The 23,522-nt window shown below is 42.0% G+C and overlaps 2 protein-coding genes across 4 annotated transcripts in view; one reads left to right on the plus strand and one right to left on the minus strand.

The window, feature by feature from the left end:
• Positions 1 to 13,614, minus strand: part of CRCP (CGRP receptor component) — a 69,183-nt gene extending 55,569 nt beyond the window's left edge. Inside the window, exons 1-3 of one of the 3 annotated variants that reach the window (XM_030222382.1) lie at positions 13,592 to 13,614; positions 8,494 to 8,530; positions 6,518 to 6,616 (exon numbers count right to left, since the gene is read on the minus strand). In XM_030222382.1, the coding sequence (XP_030078242.1) occupies positions 6,518 to 6,616; positions 8,494 to 8,511 (117 nt within the window). In that variant the 5' untranslated portion in view covers positions 8,512 to 8,530; positions 13,592 to 13,614. Of the gene's footprint in view, positions 1 to 6,517; positions 6,617 to 8,493; positions 8,531 to 12,688; positions 12,730 to 13,219; positions 13,420 to 13,591 lie in introns of those variants that run through there. The other 2 variants (XM_030222381.1, XM_030222380.1) reach the window with 2 other exon arrangements.
• ASL (argininosuccinate lyase) overlaps positions 13,013 to 23,522 on the plus strand; it is an 88,146-nt gene continuing 77,636 nt past the window's right edge. The window contains exon 1 of the mRNA XM_030222379.1: positions 13,013 to 13,053. The gene's annotated coding sequence lies outside the window, so the exon portion shown is untranslated. The remainder of the gene's footprint in view (positions 13,054 to 23,522) is intronic.

The raw sequence follows: 23,522 nt of genomic DNA on the forward strand, positions 1-23,522 counted from the left end.
ATTTAAGTGCACATCGGATAAGAGCATGCTCTGTTTAACTGCATGCCGTACTTCGGTCCTGTTTTTGGCGCCATCAATTTCTATGGGGGCAAACTTCGGTTTAGCGCACCACTGATAAGTGCAAGATTCGCTTATATGCATGGTTTAAGACCGCTGCTCTGCAGGAAAGACTCTGCATAAGCGCACGCATGGAATATGGAAGTCGATTGGCACGTAACAAAGGGGCGGTAAATTTGAAATCTCGTTGGTTAACTGCCACAGGCAGAATAAGCGAAAGAAAGTTGTTAGAGTGTACACTGGAGTCGTCATTGTGACCGCACAACTGTAAGACTTTAACACTGGCTGAATGAATAGAAGTTCTTAAAAAATTAGAAAACAAAGTCAAACATCTATTGTTAAAGAATATGGTGTCAATCCCAGTCAAATTTCACGTATCTTGAAGCAGAAAGATCAGCTTCTGGAAGACTGGAAAAACAATACAAATCCACAAAGGAAATGAAAACGGGCGGGAAAAGCTGAGGAGGTAGAAGATACTCTTCTTCGGTGGTTTTCTCAAGTCAGGAGCAGACAGTTTCCTGTCAGTGGTCCACTGCTTATGGAGAAAGCTAATTAGCTAGCTGAAAGTCTTGGACTAACTGTATTCAAAGCCACTGTTGGATGGTTGGAAAGATGGAAGGAGAGGAACAACATAAAATTCAAGAAACAGCATGGTGAAAAACAAGACGCTGATGACTTTGGTGCTGAAAATTGGGTTGTTTCAGTTCTTCTTACCATCGTGAACGAGTTTGCACCTCGTGACGTTTTCAATGCTGATGAAAACGGACTCTACTGGTGAGCGATTCCTGATGGAACACTTGCATTCAAACAAGCCGAAACTACAGGAAGTAAAACGTCGAAGGACCGACTGACAATCCTCCTTTGCTGCAATATGGATGGGAGTGAGAAGTTGGAACCACTCGTCACTGGAAAGAGCAAACAGCCCCATTGCTTCAAGAATGTTAAGCGACTTCCTGTGTCATACGAGGCCAACGCAAATTTATGGATGACTGGGGAAATTTGGAAGCAGTGGCTAAAGAAGTTAGACACTAGAATGCGGGCACAAAAGCGTCAGATTTTGTTGCTTTGTGATAATTGTGCTGCACACAGTGATGATGTCAGGCTGTCTAACGTCAAGGTGCAAATCATGAACTCATGGGCGGATGCATTTCAACTAAAACTCAACGCAGAAAAAAAACACACTGCCTCATCCTATCATCCCAATACAACACGAACAAACCCCAAAAATAATTTTTTATTTTTGGACACGCGCCAAGTGGCATTTGACGCGCAATAGGTCATTACTGCTCGGTTACCATGTGAGACTTTACCACTAGGTCAATGGCTGGCTGTAAGGTCGCAGACCGAAAAAAGGACGCGCGGCAATTTTGATTTTGCCGCACATCCATTTTTGACAAAAATTTAAAAAGGCCTTTTTTTACAGGCACACTGAAAAATGGATCGGTGTGCGCCCAAAACCTGCGCCTACACCACTGCATTAGTAAAAGGACCCCAAAGTTTTGTGGGGTGGTTCAGAACTTTTGGCAGGTAGTCTAGGGATTCCTCTCGAAGCGGGTCCCAGACCTGCCTCTGATGAGACCTAAATTGTGTTTATTGGAATGGGGGATTTTGAAACAATGCAAAAGGGACAAAGGTACTTTGTGTTGAATATGTTGTTAGCCACTAGACTATTACAATTCAGTACTGTTCTATAAGTGGTCTCCAGGTGGGAAGATGGGACCAGACTTGGGGGGATATGATAAAGTATAATACGTTAACTTGGATGTTGAGGGGTAGGATTGCAAAATTTGAGGAAATATGGCAGTGGCTGATAGAAGCGGATCTTCCCCACCCATATGGAAACCCTTGTATATGATCTACCAGTGTTCTCACTATATAGGGTTATATATTGCCGGGGTCTTTAAGGATTTTTTTGTTTAGACCTTTTTATTCCTGTGCTTTGTACCCGAACCACCAGAGGGTCAAATATTTATCAGGTAGTAATATTCTATAACTATTGGGAAGGGAGGGAGGGGAGGGGATGCGGTGGGGGAATGGATGTTTTCTGTTTTTGCTTTTTGTATTTTATGTGGTTATTGAGGTTGACTACATGGGATTTATGGTCTGTTCAACAGAGGTTTGAGACTGCTACACCAATTTTTGATTTGTTTTAAGTACTTTCCAATAGTTGTTATAAATGGGGGTTAAATGGCTTATAACAGGCACATGAAGTGTTTTCTTCCCTCACCTTTTTATTTTATTATACTTTGAGACACCCTTAGTTTTTGGTGATAATGAAGGGGAAATGTAATGGTATTGACTGTTAACTTTGATTTGAGGAATGTTTTGTGTTTTTTTATTTATTACATTGTTATAGCTGAAGACGTAACGAGTAGATATACTACAACTCATAGTGGGTTTTCCAGGCCTACACTTGTCTAACTTTTTGCTAGGTCTATTTTTGTTTCTGTTGTAAAATTTGTTTTTTCATATGCACAATAAAAATTGAACGTTAAACCCCCCCATCCCCCCCCCCCCATTTCTGTTGTTGTATTGCATATGAAATACCAGAGGTGCTCACTAGTTCTTGCGTGTAGTCATAAAGCCATCACTTTCCTCTTTAGAGTAAGGGTAAAAATTTAAAAACTGGAAAAACAACAAAAAGCTCCCCAGATGTTTCCAAAACATAATTTGAAAGGCTCTTGGCTCAACAAGCTGCTCTGTACCATATCCTCCCACACATTGCAGTTCATATAAATGGATCAGTGAATCTATGCCATCTACTGCCATCTTCTGGGAATTGTAAAAACTACAATTAGCTATAAAGGCGTAACTTGAACTAGAGAAAATCTCACTATTCTAAATATGCAAGTAATAAAGGGCCCCTTTCACCAAGTGGCGGCAAAAAGGGGCCGGTGTTGGCATTGGTGCGTTCACACGCGTGCTGAGGCCCCCCTTTTTTCCACAGTTGAGAAAAGGGAAGTCTTGCTTTCCTACAGGAGATGGCCGGGCAGCAAGTAAAGCACTTGCCATGCAGCCATTTCGGGGGGGGGGAGCCCTTACCGCCACCCATCAACTGGCTCACCTTTATCATGTTGATTTACCACTTCAAAGAAATTAAGCAAATTGGTAATTTATTTATTTGTAGCATTTATACCCCGCTCTATCCCGCTCGATAGCAGGTTCAGTGCGGCTTACATGGTATGGTACAAAGTAACACAGAGTTAATACAAAGTATGGAACAAAGTATCAGAGATGACAAGACTTCCCTGACTCTGACCCATTAAATCATGTTTGTCTACGTGTTCCATAATTTTATTCTTTATAATAGTTTCCACTCATAGGCGCCCCCGTATAAGAGGCTTGGGGAGGCTAAGCCTCCCCAGCCCAATCGTCGACTTCCGCTTGTGGTGCAGCCCACCCTCCCGCCCCGCGTATTTTCATCTTTTATTTCCGTGGCAGCGACGTCAATGAAGAAAAAGACTACAGGCTCGCCGCCAGCTTCTCCCTTCTCTCTGCTCTCGCGGAAACAGGAAATGCATCACGGGACACTGTGTGCAGAGAGAAGGGAGAAGCTGGCAGCGAGCCTGTAGTCTTTTTCTTCATTGACGTCGCTGCCACGGAGCGTATGGAGGTAAGCTCCGCCCCTTTAGCCTCCCCAAACAGTTGGGCTACCGACCGTCTATGTTTCCACTATTTCTTGACACTGAAGTCAGGTTTACCGGTCTGTAATTTCCCAGATCACCCCTACAATCCTTTTAAAAATCTGCATTACATTGGCCATCCTCCAATCTTTTAATGGCAGGTTACAGATCACTAACAGTTCAGCAATGTCATGTTTGAGTTCTTTCAGTACCCCGGGGTGTATGCCATCCGGAACAGTGATTAACTGGGAAGGTAATATTTTTATGGGAGGAGTTTAAGAAATGATTATCTAGGATATATAGGTCACTTTGGGGATTAGGAGACAGGTGGGTGTCCCATATGAAGAGGCATGGAATTCTTGGCTCTCAAGTCCTTAGATATTGAAGAGTGAAAGGCAGTATATAAATATATGCAAAACTGCTCTTTTCAATAGCCTGTAGACAAACACAATATATAATCATTTGAGGAATGCAAGTTAATCCACTGTAGGTTGTTAAAATGAACAATGATGACGTTGCAGGTGGGAATGTCAGAGGATAATATTATGGTGGGAGGTGCTGCAGTAAATAAGGGACATTGTAGCAGTGGAATTCTCTATGTCCCCCGAGGGTGTGTTTGCTGATGCAGGCAGAAAGGGAAGAGGAGAGATCAGTGGGCTGGATGTTATCAGCAGACAGAATGGTGGTGGCAAAGGCATGGAAGAAGGACGGAGATCTGGGCTTGGCAGAATGATAACTGGAAGTGGTATGTCTGGATAAATGGATTTAGAAAACATGATGGCAGATCAAGGTCAAATGGCCTGTCCAGTCAGCCATCTCCTCCTCTCCCTAAGCGATCCCATATGCCTATCCCATGCTTTCTTGAATTTAGATACAGTCTAACTCCATCACCTCCACCAGGAGGCCGTTCCATGCATCAGCCACCCTTTCCGAAAAAAAGTATTTCTTTAGATTACTCCTGAGCCTATAACCTCTTTAACTTCATCGTATGCCCTCTCATTCCAGAGTTTTCCTCCATTTGAAAAAGGCGCCCATCTTAAGTACATAAGTAATGCCACACTGGGAAAAGACCAAGGGCATCGAGCCCAGCATCCTGTCCACGACAGCGGCCAATCCAGGCCAAGGGCACCTGGCAAGCTTCCCAAACATACAAACATTCTATACATGTTATTCCTGGAATTGTGGATTTTTCCCCAGTCCATTTAGTAGCGGTTTATGGATTTGTCCTTTAGGAAACCGTCCAACCCCTTTTTAAACTCTGCTAAGCTAACCGCCTTCACCACTTTCTCCGGCAACGAATTCCAGAGTTTAATTATACATTGGGTGAAGAAAAATTTTCTACGATTTGTTTTAAATTTACTACGCTGTAGTTTCATCGCATGCCCCTTAGTCCTAGTATTTTTGGAAAGCGTGAACAGACGCTTCACATCCACCTGTTCCACTCCACTTATTATTTTATATACCTCTATCATGTCTCCCCTCAGCCGTCTCTTCTCCAAGCTGAATAGCCCTAGCCTCCTTAATCTTTCTTCATAGGGAAGTCGTCCCATCCCCGCTATCATTTTAGTCGCCCTTCACTGCACCTTTTGTTTAAATATCTGTGGCATTAATGTACATCTCTATCATATCCCTATCTCCTGCCTTTCTTCCAGAGTATACACATTGAGGTCTATAAGTCTGTCCCCATAAGCTTTGAGAGATCACTGACCAATTTTGTAGCTGCCTTCTGGACCGAGTTATTGTTAAAGATATCGGGCCCTTCAATCACTACATTAGTTCCTGAGGACCCATACAGTCGTCTACTAGGAGGAGCTGAAGTTTCCTCATACAAAATGATGAATGTCACACTAGTGCATCCAAATTGCTGTTGATACTATGATTACTTTAAAGTTGTAGCTGGACATACGGGTTATGGTGGGGTCAGGTCTAGAGTAACAGTTTGATGACCAGGGGACTTAATGTAAAGGTGATGATACTTCATATTTAGGAGTCAATGGGAAACGTCAAGAGATGGGATGTTTCTGAAACTGTTAATACTGAGATAATGTGAATGCTTGTACTAATATTCACGTCATGGAAAAGTTAATCTACTATAATAAAACGCAGCCTCAACGTTCTGAGGACACTGACGTCACTGAAGTCACTCACACACCGGTTCGTGGTTTCATGGTGGTGAAGCATCTTCATGCCCCGCCCTCGTGTCACACGTGATGACGTCGAGGGCGGAACATGAAAACAAATTAACGCACGGGGAGCAGTGTTTCCCTACTCCTCCCCTTCCAACAAATCCCAGCCGCCGCTGACGTGCACATGAACCCGCCCCTTTCGCCACATAGCCCCGCCCACGGTACCACACGCTTAACCTCACCAACCTCCCTCCCTCCCTGTCACCTCCCCTCCCCTTACGAGTGTCTCCCTGGTGGTCTAGAGGTACCTGTTCCGTCGGCCCAGGAAAGAAAAAGCCCCCTCTTTCCTCCCGTAGCGGTGGCTTCCTTGCTGCATGGTGTGGGAGTCCGGCTCTCGGCGTTTCAAAATGGCTGCCGAGAGTTCAAGCTGCCTCGCGAGACTTCAACTCTCGGCGGCCATTTTGAAACGCCGAGAGCCGGACTCCCACACCATGCAGCAAGGAAGCCACCGCTACAGGAGGAAAGAGGGGACTCTTTCTTTCCTGGGCCGACGGAACAGGTACCGTAAGGGGAGGGGAAGGGAGTCCCGTGCCCACTAGCGCCCGTTTCATCGGTGCCAGAAACGGGCCATTTTTACTAGTATTAAATAAAGATGAAAACAAAAAGAATAATAAAATAAATGTCATTGTTAATAAAGCAGTTCTTACTCACCTCATACATGATGGTGTTCAGATTCTGCTGCCCGGTGCTGTGCTTGCTTTTCCCGCTGTCCTTACGTTGCTCTTTGAGGTCCATGAGCAGCTGGTACACCTATAAGAGCCCACAGTTACCCGGCAAATTCATTTTCTACCCTCCCTCCCATTTTAGTGAGGGGGAAAAAAGGACCAAAGCAGAGGCTGAAGAGCCCAAGACCATATAAGGTTCACTGACAGACAGGAGACTATGTTCATATTACTGACCACACACTTGGGACATTTTAAACCACTTTATTTCCCAGTTCCTATTGGGCAGGCCAACTTTCAGGTTACAGCACTGGTCTTGAAATCCAGAAGTGGCTGGTTCAAATCCCACTGCTGCTCCTTGTGATCTTGGGCAAGTCACTTAACCCTCCAAATGCCTCAGGCACAAACTTAGATTGTGAGCCCTCCAGGGACAGGGAAGTACCCCAGTGTACCTGATTGTAACTCACCTTGAGCTACTACTACTGAAAAGGTGTGAGTAAAATCTAAATCTAGAAAAATGAGATACATTTGCATACAATGGTGGTAGTGCATGCAAATTAAAAAAAACCTGAGTGGCACTGGGGTGCCCACTTATAGAATTGCTCCCATTATATAACCTGGTGCCTAAAGTCAGGCACCAATTATGCACCTAAATTATAAAATACCTGCGCTTAAGTGCACGCACAAACCGCTTAGGGAGAAATTCTATATATGGCGCCTTAAAAATTGGTGCCGTAAACCCATACGGTTAGCAAGATTCTATAAACTACGCCTAAAGTTAGGCATAGTTTATAAAAAACGCTCACACAACATTCTTGTGACTAAAATTTAGGTGCAGTCATTTAAGCCACCTAAAACCAGGCCTAAATACCTGCGCCTAACTTAGGCGCAGATCGGGTGTATTCTATAATAGTGTTTATAGCTTTTCTTTTTTAAACACCCACAACCCGCCCGTTCCATGCCCATGGCCACATCCCTTTGTGCGCAATAGAATTTACGTGCACCGCGTTATAGAATACGCCTCAAAAGTTATACGCATAAATTCTAATTAAAGCCAATTAGTGGCCAAGTCAACACACACAACTTAAAGCGCCATATACAGAATTTGGAGGTTAGTGAATAAATGTGAGGGGCATACATATGGGCAGGTCTCCCAGTCATGTGCGTCACTTGGTGAACTTAGACCTCCTACTCATTATGTTTGAGCGTAACCTAGGATCAACCTACTACAGTACGATCTCACTGAGAAATCCTAGTCAAAAGAATCTTACAAATTTGTGTCTACGTACTGTTTTGCGAGGGAAAAAGCCTCAACAGACTCCTTAAACAAGCTCCCTGGCTCTTAATTACCCGGAGTTCTTGCTGTCATCATTGGCAAAAAAAACCCCTCTCTGTGCAGACTCATTCACTAATTGTTTTATTCTACTAGAGTATTGCACAGAGAGGGGTTTTTTTTTGCCATTGATGACAGCAAGAACTCTGGGTAATTAAGAGCCAGGGAGCTTGTTTAAGGAGTCTGTTGAGGCTTTTTCCCTCGCAAAACAGTACGTAGACACAAATTTGTAAGATTCTTTTGACTAGGATTTCTCAGTGAGATCGAACTTAGACCCCCAACAGTTACGCTTGCCATAGACACTACGTTACTGTTGGCACCTACATTTAGGCTCACTAATGCCGAATCGCACTAGTTTTCTACACCAGGTACCGGTATAGAATTGACGCTCAGCACTGGGGCACCTAAAACAACCTGCCAATTTACAGAATGACCCCCTATAGTATTTAACTGGAAGTCGGTTTCTATCTACATCTTCTGCACACCACTCTAGGGAACAGTCTACAAATCATACCACAAATGATATGACCGCGATCCCACTTCACAACACAGTCCCACACAAATTTTTAAAAAGGACTGGATAGAAAAGAAAGAGTAACCCAGAAAAGCGGGCACACTGTGTCAGGATTTACCTCATAATTGCTGAGCATAATGGTGCTGGAATCATTCCTGAAAAAACAAACAAACAAAAAAAGCAAAAATTAGAGATAATGCAAAGCAGTAATTAAGCAGTGTAAATTTTCTGCAGAGAGAGGAAATTACATCAGAGGAGGGCGGGACACTGAGAGGAAAGGGAAGGCTGGAGGCGAGCCGAGCCTGCCGCTTTCACTGCCACCGCTGCAACTTCAGGTAAAAGTTTTAAAGGCAGGGCAGCAGGAAGGAAAGGAGGACTGCTGTGGGAGAAGAGGGCGGGCAGGTGGGGGCTGGGGCGAGTCACTGGACATGGATGGGAGGGGAGGGCAGAGGAGAATCACTGGACATAGATGGGTTGAGATGGAAGGGGAGGGCAAGGGGGAAGAGGAGCAATCGCTAGACATGGATGGAAGGGGAGGGCAGAGGAGAATAGCTGGACATGAATGGGAAGGGAGGGAAGAAAGGAGAAATTGCTGGACATGGAGGGCAAGGGAGAGAGGAGAATTGCTGGATATGGATGGAGGAGAAGGCAGGGAAGTGAGAGTTGCTGGACATGGATGGATGGAGGAGAGGGCAGGGGAGAGAGGAGAGTTGCTGAACATGGATCAATGGAGGGGAGGGCAGGAGAAATGCAGGACATGGATGGAGGAGAGGGAAGACACGAAGGAGATGCACATGAAGAGCTGAAGCACAAAGAAACAATCGTGCAGCTATGAGCGAAGACCAAAAGGCCTGTGAAAGGGAACAAGCCACTGCAAGGAAAAGGTCCCGGGTGGCCAATATGACCGATGAGCAAAGAGGAAACAATAGAAAAAGAAACGCCAACTTGAAAAGGCAGAGAATTGAAAACATAATGGCGACTAGACGATAGCCTTGCTAGGGCCAGGTTCATTTTTTGCAAAATGGGCTTTTTTGCTTGTTAAAAATAAAGGACGACCTATGTGTGGTCCATTCTGTAAAATGTCTAAACCTGTTCCACTTGGATAGGCAGTGCCTTAAAAGGTGGAGGACAAAAGGGTTGGGTTTTTTTTATTACTTATTTAATTTATTTAAAAGCTTCTCATATGTAGATATTCAATTTTTATTTCATATTTATATCACTGAAGCACCTTAAAAATTATTGTAAATGGTGTAAACTCTGTATTTTGTGCTCATTTTTCTACACTGTTCTCTACAATACAGATGGCCAAATTTTAGTGAGGATATCCTGTTTCTTGATGGGTTCATCTTAACTGTTGTAATCTGTCTTGCCAAGCCTGGTGTTACAAAGATGGAATATATTGAAATTAAATGGAAGTAAAATTAAATTCTCCTTTCATTGGAGTACATGGAATCACATCTTCATCTGTTGAGTAGAAGTTTACATTTTAGATACACAAATGGCTTATTCTGCTTTTTTAACATATTTCAGGGACAAATGGTTTTATAAGTCAAAATAAATATTTTGTTGATGCAGATCTTTTTGTTTAAACATAACTGGGCTATAAACTCCTAATGCGGTCCACTGGGTTTCTCATATTTTGTTCTTGTGATGACTTATACTGTGTCAAAACTGAAAACTTATCTGTATCTGGTTGATAATACAAAGGAGCTCATTGTGAACACTATCCACCCTAAAATGTTGTTTTGTGGCTGTACATGAGATATACTGAATAAATAAGTATATGTTTTTGTTCCTAGTCATGAAGCCAAAGGTTATATAATTCTTTCAAGAAATCCCGTTAATCCTTTAACTTATTAGTGAAACATAACCACAGAGGCTTGGTTTGGTGGCATTTTCAATATGGTAATACTAGAGCCCAGCTAAGGCATAGGTTATTTTGAGTTAGTCTTCACTGGACTAAACTTGCTTTCCTTGTGCCATCACAATCCAGCTGGATAGGCAATGTCTTAAAAGATGGAGGATAAAGGATTATTTTTAAAAATATTTATATCACACATTATCCAAACTTGGGTTCAATGTGGCCTACATTTGAAAATACAATGAGACAGAATAATAGAATTCAGTTATATCATAGGAGCAAGTAGATGGCTATGTGGGAAACAATTAACAAAGTTGAGATTAGCAAATATAACCAACTGGGCAGTTAAAAGTCTAATAATGCTGCATGTTAAGAAACCATAACTAAGTATAGACACATTATTCAAATATTATCACATGCATACACCAGAACAGGTATCCATACACACAATGCAAAAGCAAACAACTTCTTATACAAAGTACATCCAAAACTTAAGTTTTATTTTCTCATTTCCATCTTGCAAAATTCCACACAACAGATATACAGATCAGCAGGACCCAAAGCAGTCCAAAACAAGGCAGAAACAACACAGTCTATACCTAATTATTCAACCACCCTTAGGATTCACCTTTGGGTTTAAAAAGCAAAACTATGTGCATGTAAGGACTGGATACATTAATTAAAACAAAGTTTAAGCAAACGCCCTTAATATGTAATAGTTGGTAGCAATAATGAAACATTGATGGAATATTCAGTAGCAAGTAGCCTGCGCCAACACATTAACATTCCACTGAACATAATTAACTTTCTATGAACTTGGCAGCTATTCGTGTGCTGAACTGGACAATATTGACACATTTAGAATGACTCTGGACAGATCTTGTGCATAAAGGAAGCCCTCATTATTCAAGCAACCAGGTAAATGAATGGAGGTGGGGCAGGGGGGCCCAGTTTACTTATGTGCCTAGGGCCCACCGAAAGATTAATCCAGCCCTGACAGGACCCCTAACCTAGAGGGGATGGCAGAGTTAAATCCCGCATTGCAGTGTTTTCCAACTTGATTAGACGTGAACGCAGAGTTTTAAATAAGGGTTCAGAAAGAATACAGAGTTAACTCATTCTCCTGCAGTCAGCCTGAGTGTTGCTGTAAGCAAGTAGTGTGAACGTGAAGGGTACAGATTGGACCCTGCACAACAAATGATTGCAACCGGCAACAACATACTCCTCCTACAATTTGACATGTCTAGTGCCTTCGACATGGTAGACCATGGAATCCTATTACACATACTTGAATACTTTGGCATAGGAGGAAATGTCCTAAACTGGTTCAAGGGGTTCCTAACCCAACGTTCATACCAAGTCACATCAAATTCAGCCACGTCTGCCGCATGGACACCTGAATGTGGGGTACCACAAGGATCACCTCTCTTACCAACCATCTTCAACCTAATGATGACCCCTTTGGCAAAACTCCTATCAAACCATAACCTCAACCCATATATCTATGCCGATGATGTAACAATATACATCCCTTTCAAACAAGACATCAAAGAAATATTCAATGAAATCAACCAAAGTCTACGCATCATCAACACCTGGGCAGATGCATTTCGTTTGAAACTAAATGCAGAAAAAAACCCAATGCCTGATACTTACCTCCCAATACAACACGAACGAATTCACTGCAATAAATACACCTAACCTAAGCCTTCCAATCTCAGAAACGTTAAAAACCCTTGGAGTTACTATCGACCGACACCTAACACTCGAAACCCATGCAAACAACACAACCAAAAAGATGTTCTACTGCATGTGGAAACTGAAAAGAATAAGACCATTCTTCCCAAGATCCGTCTTCCGCAGCCTAGTACAATCCCTCGTACTCAGCCACCTGGATTACTGCAACTCACTGTACGCCGGATGCAAAGAGCAAATCTTGAGGAAACTTCAAACAGCCCAGAATACAGCAGCCAGACTCATCTTTGGAATACCAAAATATGAAAGTGCAAAACCCTTACGAGAGAAGTTACACTGGCTTCCACTCAAGGAACGAATCACGTTCAAAGTATGCACATTAGTCCACAAAATTATTCACGGCGAAGCCCCAGCCTACATGTCTGAGTTAATCGACTTACCACCCAGAAACGCTAAGAGATCATCCCGAACCTTCCTCAACCTCCACTTCCCTAACTGCAAGGGCCTGAAATACAAGACCCTGCACGCATCAACCTTTACCTACATGAGCACGCAGTACTGGAATGAACTACCGCGGAACCTGAAAACGATCTACGAACAAACCAACTTCCGTAAATCACTAAAGACACATCTTTTTGATAAAATCTACGGAAAAAACCACAACACATAAAGCTCACACTCACTGTTCAGTTATACATCAATACATCTACTTATGAATTCTTAACCCTAATCTCACTACACCCAAACATTTACTCACAGAAAAATGTATACCATTTGCTTCATATAACGCCCCTTAATTTCCTGTTGTCTCCTTCCAATGCCTCAATGTTCTTTCAATTGATTTACTCCTTAACGAATTTGATTTTGACTCGTTTAACTCTTCACAATGTAATCCATAACATGAATTGTAACAAATTGTATTTCCATTATTCATAATGTATTGTAAGCCACACTGAACCCGCAAAAAGGTGGGAAAATGTGGGATACAAATGCAATAAATAAATAATAAATAAATAAATCCAACTCTCCTCTTTAAGCTCCTCCTCCCCCAAAGCTCTCTCCTACGTCCACCACCACACTGCCTGCTGCTTCACGGAAATTGGTGACCCCGTGTTTATAAAGGTTAGGAACACTTCGCTGCTGAAATAACAGAAACATTTAATGAATGTGCCATCTCATACTATGTAGCTGGTACCGATTTTGTAACCGACCGGTTTTGATGCATTTGTAATTTATATGTCTATTTCTGCTGTCCAACCCAATTGGTGCAACGTTTTATATTAATTACCCCGCTTTAAGTAGGGCCATCGTTAACGCTGAACACCCGGGGCGCCTGTCGCCATGCGCTCTACAGGAGTATTGCGGTAGATAGAAGGACGAAGAAAAAAAAAAACAAGAAAAGCAACACGAGACGAGAGACCGGTTAGTTTCTTCCGCAGGCGGCGCACATCCGCCTGTGTAACTCGCGAGAGAATGGGGAGAATGAAATCCGTAGGACCGTAAGCAAGGTAGATTGAAACGGGAGACGGCATGACGTCAAACCGTTGAAGCCGGCTCAACCCCTCCTCCTCCGCGCAGCCGTCATCCTCGTACACCGAAAACAAAGTAAACAAACTAGTATTTTCTTTTATTATTTGATCTGTCATATTTTCAAACATACCGGCTTGTGCAGCATACGGATGTACACAGAGGAAGTATCGGTTTCATCGCTTAGAGTACGAATTTATTTCGAAATCGTAATCAATGTGTCATTTGGAGGGGCTGGTTATAGGGACTTCCTGAATTCGTGCAGAGATTTTTTTTTCACCTGTTAAAGGGCCACCAAAACAGACATTGTGTTATGAGAATCAGGTGCACAACATTGAATTTCTATTGATATGTGCAAAGGTTTTTGGTTTTTTTTTACACTTTATTAGGTTGAAACCTGGGAGTATTTAACATCTTTTTCTTTTCCTTGTACGTACATCAAAAGAAGAAGATGGTATGTGGAAACTTTGCTCCTTTTGTTTTGTGGAATGCAGTAGTATGGTACATTATAATGCACTTAATTTTTTTTATTACTACTATTTCATAGATAGGTATTGGAGGGACGAGCTTACTTCACACAGAAGTTGTGTTCAAAGTCATATATGCGCCACAATTGTCTAGTTCTGTTGTATATATTTATTTCTTCTTTAAGTCTGTGTGGTTGTAGAAGGCTTTGTTTAAAATCTTTGGCTCCTGGCTGTGTGTTTGTATATAAATGAGTGTGATTTTTTTTATTATGAAGGCAAATAATACACCACCAAAATACAGTAGCCAGGAGGAGCACACTATTAGCTACCAAGTTCATACAAAATTAATTATGTTCAGTGGAAAATCTGTTGGCTGTCTGTTATGTGAATATTCCATCACGGTTTCATTATTGTTACCAAGTATTACATATTTTGGGCATTTGCTTTTAAACTTTGTTTTAATTTGTTTATCCAGACTTTATATGCATATGATATTGTTTGTTAAACCCAAAGGTGGTTAATTTGGAGTAAACTTTTATGCTGTAGAAGTTGTTGTTTTACTTTTGCAGTGTGTGTGCATGTGATAATGTTTGAATAACTGTCTATACTTATGGCTATGGTTTCTGAACATGCAGTATCATTGAAGGACAGACTTTTGAATGCTCAGTTGGATATATATGCTAATCTGATCTTTATTCAATGTTTAAGATGTATCTATCGACTTGTTCCCATGATGCTACTGAATTCAATTATTCTGTCTTGAACCCAGTTTGCTTGGGATAACATGGGATATAAATGTAAAAAAAAAAATCCTTTTATTTTCCTCCTGTTAAGGCACTGCTCATCTAACTGGATGGTGATGACACAAGGAAAGCAAGTTTGGTCCAGTGAAGATTCAAAATAACCTGTTCCTTAGCTGGGCTCTAGTATTACCATATTGAAAAATAAGTTAAACAATTAACTGGCTTTCTTTAAAAGGATTATATAACATTTGGATGCATGACTGATTAGGAACAAAAACACACACTTTTATACATGCAATATCACAATTCCTCATGTACAACCACAAGACAACCTTTTAGGGTAGATAGTGTTCACAATGAGCTCCTTTTATTATTGACCAGATAGAAGAGATTAGAGTTTTCAGTTTTGGCACTGTATAAGTCTGCGCATGTACCGGCGTTTCCCAGCCGGTTAAGAGCAGGCGAGGCTGATTCATCACAGTCCATTGGTTCCCCTGAGGACGCTTAGGGCGAAACGTGTATACATGTCGGGACCTGCCGATATGCCATCATAACATCAAGGACTATGAATACCTCAGAAAACTAGAAATACACGTTAAAGAGGTTCACGAATTTGGGGGTTACCCAGCAGGAGCGAAGTCATCAATTCAAGCAGTGAGTTAAGTATCCCGCGATGTGGCATAATTGTTATAACCAGTGATTGAGTGGAAGGTGTTTTAACAGAATTGAACAGTAGAAAAACACCATGGAAGGCGGTAGGGTGCTATGATGTTAAAAAGGGTAAAACCCTAATATCTAGATGACCAGCCGATGCAAGAGGGTATACCCTAACACTGAGCACATTTAGCATAAAAAAAATAAAAAATTGACTATATACACTTGCACAATTTATATTTGAATTTTCTGAATGTTTGAATAGACGTTTGGGGGTTTAAACTGAGCATTTAAAATACCGAAAACCTGACCAATATAGACACCCCAGTGGAGAACGTACTATACAGTATAAGTCTGCACAGCAAAATATAAGAAAACCAATGGACTGCATTAGGGGCTTATAGCCCATTTAGGGGCCCTTTTACTAAGCGGTGGTAAACCCAACGTGGGCTTACTGCTTGCCATTCTAGAACTACCGCCAGCCCAATGCAGGTGCCAGCAGTAGTTCCACCCAGCATGTGGCATTTCTGGCGCCAGCTGAAATATTTGAAAAATATTTTCACGGGGGGGGGGGGGGGGGGGTTAGTGTGGGAGCCCTTACTGCCACCTCAGTTCAATGTTACCACATGACCATGACATTTTTCAGCCTTTTTACCCACTTTGGTAAAAAGGGCCTCAGCGCACGGCAGAAACAGCCCCCGACACTAGCATAGGGCCCTTTTTACTGCAGCTTAGTAGAAGTGCTCCTTAGTAGTGTTTCAAGTTCAAATAAGAGATCTGCATGAAACCAAATCTTTTTATTATTTTGACACATAAAACTGTCCCTGAAACATGCTCAAAACAAAGTAATCCATTTATGTATCTAAAATGTAAACTTCTACAGAAGAGATGAGGTGAAGATGTGATTCCATGTGCCCCAATGAAAGGAGAGTTTAATTTTAATTCCATTTAATTTCAATATATTCTATCTTTATAACACTAGGCTTCACGACAGATTACAACAACAGTTAACATGAACCCATCAGGAAACAGGATATCCTCACTGCGAGTTGGCCGTGTATTACTGTATTATATAGAACAGTGTAGAAAAATCAGCACAAAATACAGAGTTTATTACTACTGTTTCTACAAGCTACAATCATTTTAATGTGGTTTTAGTGATATTCAATTTTATTTAATGATATTTATATCTAGATATGGGGAGCTGTCAAAATAAAAAGCTGAAATAAAAAAATACATAAACTCCCTTATCCTCCACTTTTTAAGGCACTGCCTATCCAACTTCAACATCTTTAGACGTTTTACAGACGGACCACGCATAAGCAGTCTGTTATTTTTTAATAAGCTTTTGTTATTGTTTTCAATAGCGTTTGCCATTGTTTTGGGTGAACTAAAACAGTAGCATGCTCTGCCTTACCTGCTTTGGCCCTCATAATGGGCTAGATAGGCTCTTGCCATCTCCTGTTCTCAATCTAACCTTCTTGGTGTATTTGTGCGAGCAGGTAACATGCTCCGATGCAGGGTGGGTAGTGATACTGCGAGGTAGTTGGGAGGGAGAGCTGAGTTTAAAGCCTCCCTGGCTATTTATGCTAGTTGAGGGAGGGGGACGGTGTTCTTATATTAAGCAAATGGGAGGTGAGTGGTTTAGAAGGAAAAAGCAAGAAGCAGGTACAGTGATATTAAATACCCTAAGTCTTCACTCTGTTTGCCAACAGGTCAGATTTCCAGGATACCCTTAATGAATATGTATGAAAGAGATCTGCATGCCTACTACCATTGAATGCAAATATCTCATGCATGTAAATTAGACATTTCTCAGAAAACGTACCTGTTGGCAACCAAGGTCAAGACCCTAGGGAAATCTTTAAACTTGGCTCAGGCCCTGCTCCCTCCTGAGGCTCTTACCTAACCCTTCCCCTGTCTGTTAAGCCCCTGCAATTGGCATCGAGAAGAGTGCTTAATACCAGGCCAGCCTCACAATATGAGCCACAAGGTTATCGGATCTTGCAGTTCATACTGAGATTGACCCTGAAGAGAAATCCATGCTGTTAAGTGTCCTCCTTCCTGCTGGCCATGGATAAACATGAGAGAGGAAGGGGCCTTTTGGAGAATGGGAACTGGAGGGAGGGAATGTAAAATACCTGCCTGCTGCCATTTGTGGACCCTAGAATCGTAACTCTCTAGGGGACTCTTTTAAAGACCCCCAAGGTGTCTTCCTAGTTTGCCATAATGGAGGTGCTTGCCCAAATATTAGGCAAGACTAGGCAGTCACCTAGGACAGCAGTTTCCTGGGGGCAGCAAGTTTGGTCATTACACTTTAATACTAATTATGCATTTTTATTGGATTGTTGTGAGATGATCATGCTTGTCAAATTTAATTATCAAACTCTTGGAAGGGGAAAAGGCCAGAAATTTAACTGAAGGGAGTTCAAGGCTGAAAGTTCACATACGGTCCTTGATATTTTTGCCTAATGGCTGGCCCAGTCCCGGAGGGTATGGGGTTCATTAGTGGAGGGAGGAGGGACAGTGAGTGTGGAGTAGGAAGGAAGATCAAGTAGTAGGTGAGGTAGAAGGGTTCAAAGGTCAGATGGTGTGGTATACTGACAGACTCAAACATTCCCCCCTCCAGTCCACCGAACACTCGCACACATCCCCTATGCCTCGCTGCCTTGTTTCTACTTATACAGCCATCCATCCAATGAGGATCTGCAAGATATACACATGAAGTTGTAAATTGCTCTTGAAGTTGCCACAGAAATTTTAACAAAGAATTCTTTGTTGTGTATGTTTCCATTTGTGTAATGTAAAGAATTTTGATTATGTTGATTCTAATTTAAATTTTCTCCTAATGAAGGATATGCTACTCTTGTGCTGTGCATCAGAGCTGCATGCACCCCTGAACTTGCTATGGTTTTTTTTTTTTTTTGGGGGGGGGGGCACTTCTGGTACTGCCACCAACACCATAAATGTAGCCCGCCCCCCACACCTTAAATATTGTTGCTGCTGCTATTGAATTTGTTGTCCTCCTGAACTGATCTGTCAACTGAAGAGCTGTTGACTCCCAGACAGGGAATGGGAATTGAATGGACTTCTTTGCATTTAGAGCTGCTTTAAGGAGACCAAAGAGAGAGATATGCCAAGAGCTACAGGAAGTAGAAAAAGGGACAAAGGGTATTTTTTTGTCCTTCTTGAGGTGGAAAGTGTTATGTTTGGGCTGCCAAGTCTCTGTTATTTGTGTATGTGGTGTGGTGAGGGCTGGGGGGGAGGGGAGAAGGCCCTTATGATAAGGCAGCTGGCTCCCCATTGTCATCCTTGTTGGGATGAGGTGTTATGTTGGGGGCATGAGCTCCCTGGTTGTCTTTGTGGGGTGATGGGAGGCTTCTACCTTTTAGGTGGGTACCAGAAATCAGCCTGTAGCTTATTTCTTGATCTTTGGATTATTGTGATTTTTTGAAGTATGCTATTGGAACAGTGGTTGCTAACTCAGTCCTTGGGACACATCTACCTAGTCAGGTTTTCAGGATACCCACAATTGATATGCATGAGAAAGATCTGCATACAATGGAGGTAGTACATGTAAATTTATCACATGCATGTTCATTGTGGATATCCTGAAAATCTGATTGGCTACATGTGTCCTGAGGAATGAGGTGAGAATTCCTGGACTAGAAGGATGATGGGGAGGGGCTTCTAGTAATGGCTGTTCTGCTGGGAGGGGCTAGATTACAGAATTAAAATTAAAAGTGGAGGGATCCATAAGATTCCAATTTATGTTGTTTTCCCAGTAGGTGGTGTATCTATGGTGTGTTTGTAGCATCTGTTGTATGTTTGCAGTGTTTACTTTTCATTTATTTATTTATTTGTTGCATTTGTATCCCACATTTTCCCACCTATTTGCAGACTCAATGTGGCTTACATAGTACCGTGAAGGCATTCGCCAGCTCCAGTATAGAAACAAATACAGGTTGATGTTATAGTCTTAATAAGGTTTATAGATCTAGACAACAGTTAGGAATAGTAGGGAGAGCTGTATAGTATACATTATAAGGTTTGTTTAAGTTGTGCTACAGAGATTTAAGCCCTTAAGTTGGGTCCGTAGGGTATGCCTTTTCGAACAGGTGGGTCTTTAATGCTTTCCGGAAATTGAGGTGGTCATACGTTGTTTTCATAGCTTTTGGTAGTGCGTTCCACAATTGTGTACTTATGAAGGAGAAGCTGGATGCATAAAGTGATTTATATTTGAGTCCTTTGCAACTTGGGTAATGGAGGTTTAAGTAAGTTCTTGTAGGTCTGACTGCATTTCTGGTTGGGAGATCTATGAGGTCAGTCATGTATCCTGGGGCTTCGCCGTAGATAATTTTATGGACCAGGGTTGCAGATTTTGAAAGCTATGCGCTCTCTGATTGGGAGCCAGTGCAGCTTTTTCTGGAGGGGTTTGGTGCTTTTGAATCGCATTTTACCAAATATTAAGTCTGGCTGCGTGTTTTGAGCGGTCTGAAGTTTCTTTAAGAGTTGCTCTTTGCATCCCGCATAAATTCTGTTACAATAGTCTACATGGCTTAGTACCATTGATTGTGTCAGGTTGCAGAAAGTTTCCCTCGGGGAAAAATGGTTTCAAGCGTTTGTTTCCACATTGAGTGGAACATTTTCTTGGTTGTACAGTTCACTTGGCTCTCGAGTGTCAGGTTACGGTCTATTATGACCCCACTAGCAAAATCCTTAGCCACCCAAGGCCCCGAGAATTTTCAGGCTGTCAGCGATAGGGAGTGTGTACTCTGGGGTGTTTGTTTGTGGGTTTGTACGTGTTGTGTTGGGATGAGAGGATGAGGCAGTGTGTTTTTTCTGTGTTGAGTTTTAGTTGGAATGCATTTGCCCATGAGTTCACAGTATTCAACCTAAGCATGATTTCTTTGGTGATTTCTGTCAGGTCATTTTTTGAAAGGGATGTATATAGTGACGTCGTCTGCATAGATGAATGGGTTGAGGCCTTGGGTGGCTAAGGATTTTGCTAGTGGGGTCATCATAAGGTTGAAGAGGATTGGCGATAGTGGTGATCTTTGTGGTACTCTGCAGTCTGCTTTCCATGGAGGTGATATGTTTGAGTTTGATTTCACTTGGTATGTTCTGGTGGTTAGGAAGCCTTCGATCCAGCTGCGCATGTTTCCAGTGATCCCAAAGTAGTCTAGGAATCTTAATAATGTATTATGGCTTACCATGTCGAATTCGCTAGACATGTCGAATTGGAGGAAAAGTATGCTTTTACCTGTTACTATTTCCTGCTTGAATTTGGCTAGGAGGGTGGTAAGTGCTGTTTCGGTGCTATGGAGGGGGCGAAATCCAGATTGTGATTCATGCAATATTGAGAATTGGTTTATGTAGTCTGTGAGTTGAATGGTTACCATACTTTCCATCAGTTTGACTGCTAGTGGAATGGATGCTACTGGTCGGTAGTTGGTGAGTTCTTTTATATTTTTCTTGGTATCCTTTGGTATAGGGGTGAGTAGGATGTTACCATTTTCTTTAGGGAAGAGACCTTGTTGTAGCATGACGTTTAGATGGGATGTGAGGTCTGTTATGAAGCGGTTAGGGGCGGATTTTAATAGGTAGCTGGGACAGGTGTCCAGTTTGCAGTGAATCTTGGAGAACCTGCGGATCACATGGGTAATTGTTTCAACTGAAAGGGGGGTGAAGTTGGACCATGTTCAGTCTGCTGGATGTTCTCCTGGGGTTGGGTCCAAGCCATTGATGAAGTGTTCGATATCAGTGGTGTTTTGGGGGAGTGAGGTGCGTAATTTTACGATTTTTTAAATTTAAGTATTTGGCAAGTTTATCTGCAGTTGGGATGTCTGCATTGGTTGTAGTGACTGAGGTAGTGTCTAGCAGTTTGTGTACGAGTCGGTATAGTTTTTTTGAGTCTTTGTAATCTGGTCCTATTTTAGTTTTAAAAAATGACCTTTTGGTCTGCCTTACTGCGTATTTGTATTTTCTTTGCATTTGTTTCCATGCGTTGAGTGTGTGATCGTGTATTTTTGTCCATGCTCGTTCGAGCTTCCTGGTTTGTGTTTTTAGCTTTTTCAGTTCATCGTTGAACCATGGTATTGAGGTATGTCTTCGTGCTATTCTAGTTTGTAGGGGTACTATCTCGTCTAGTATGCTTCTGCATCTTTTGTCCCATTCAGAGAGGTAATATGTGGAGTCTGTCTGTGCTGTCCATTGGTTGTTGATCTGTTGCCAGAATGTTTTCGAGTCTATTTGGCCTCTTGTGTGGTAGGTAGTTTGTTCTTGTATGCGGTTTGAGACCTTTTTCCGCCATTTTAGAGAGAGGTTTAGTTTGTAGTGTATATTCTTCTTAGGGCCAATATAATAGTGCATATAGGGTTTCTAGAACATTTTTCTTGTAGTGACATTATAGGCAACTATGATTATTTTCCTTTGCTTTTTCAAACTACTCTATATATGCATTATTTTAGAAAACACTCATATGGTCATGTTTTGTTTGACTATTAACATGAGTGTTTTCTAAAATAATGCATATATAGAGTAGTTTGAAAAAGCAAAGGATACAAGATTACAAAATACAGAAATGAAAAATAATGGCAGAGTTCTAGTAACATTTTTTTTCGTCCCCACCTGCTGTCCTTGATGGCTGGTGTTTGTACTGTTCATGCTTCCTGATTGCAGCAGAGCTGGTTTGCTTTCTGAGCACCTTGTTCGGATTTTTAAACTTGCCTTTGGAGTACGTTGCCTATGGTCAGGATGTACTTGACTTTTTGTCATTTATGAGGACTATTTTATGTTCTTCCTTTATTTACAGACTTTATTGCGCACTCAACCACATGAGCCAGCTTTTCTGAATGATAGGGGGTGCTAAACGCAATAACAATTGCCCATCCCTGGACAGTGGACACAGTCAGGGAGTTTGCTCAATATCGGGGGTGCTCAAGCACCCACACATTTGATGCACATTGGGAAGACTAAATAGTTACCTGATGCTAGGGACCACCCAAGAGTCAGCACTCAAGAAAAAGATTTAGGTGTCATCGTGGACAATACGCTGAAATCTTCTGCCCAGTGTGTGGTGGCGGCGGCCAAAAAAGGCAACAGGATGCTAGGAATTATTAGGAAAGGGATGGTGACTAAGACCAAGAATATATATAATTCCTCTTTATTGCTCTATGGTGTGACCTCACCTTGTATATTGCATTCGGTTCTGGTTGCCATATCTCAAATAAAAGATATAGCAGAAATAGAAAAGGTTCAAAGAAGAGTGACCAAAATGATAAAAGGGGATGGAACTCCTCTCATATGAGGAAAGGCTAAAGAGGTTAGGGCTCTCCAGCTAGGAAAAGAGATGGCTGAGGGGGGATATGATTGAGGTCTATAAAATCCTCCTGGGTAGGTGAATCAATTTTTTACTCTTTCAAAAAGTACAAAGCCTAGGGGACATTCAATGAAATTACATGGAAATACTTTTAAAACAAATAGGAGAAAATATTTTTTCATGCAAAAATTAGTTAAGCTCTGGAACTCGCTGCTGGAGGATGTGGTAATGGCGGTTGACATATCTGGGTTTAAAAAAGGTTTGGACAGGTTCCTGAAAGAAAAGTCCATAGTCCACTATTGAGATAGACATGGGGGAAGCCATTGCTTGCCCTGGGTTTGGTAGCATGGAATGTTGCTGCTATTTGGGTTTCTCCAGGTATTTATAATCTGGATTGGACACTGTTGAAGGCAGGATACTGTTCGTGATGGACCGTTGGTCTGATACAGTATGGCTATTCTTATGTTCTTATGCTCACCCACCCCTATGCTCTTTCTCTGCTGATGCTTTTCCTTTGTGGATTTGTTCCTTGGAATTGCTCTGTGTTGGCACAGCAGACTTATTCAAAAATTCACAGCTAATGCTTTCTGTATGCTGTATTGTGTTTTATATTTATGGGTGTTTTGGCTGGAAATAGCACAGAATGGCTTCGTAGCAATTTTGCTAGGTATTCATGGAATACACCAGCCCTGAGGAGGGGTCACTTGCACTTTTTGAAGAAGCTGGTTATGTGCAGGCACTGAGCAGTGGCAATTTGAATTCCAAAATCTCTTCCTCTGCTCCTATCCAGTGCCACTAACAGGTGCCTTGTGGCATACTCTTGACAGGAAGAATGCAGGGCACATGGGTTTGCGGAGATCAGTCAATTATTTGCGTATT

This window comes from Microcaecilia unicolor, chromosome 13, assembly GCF_901765095.1.
Source record: "Microcaecilia unicolor chromosome 13, aMicUni1.1, whole genome shotgun sequence".
NCBI classification, from domain to species: domain Eukaryota; kingdom Metazoa; phylum Chordata; class Amphibia; order Gymnophiona; family Siphonopidae; genus Microcaecilia; species Microcaecilia unicolor.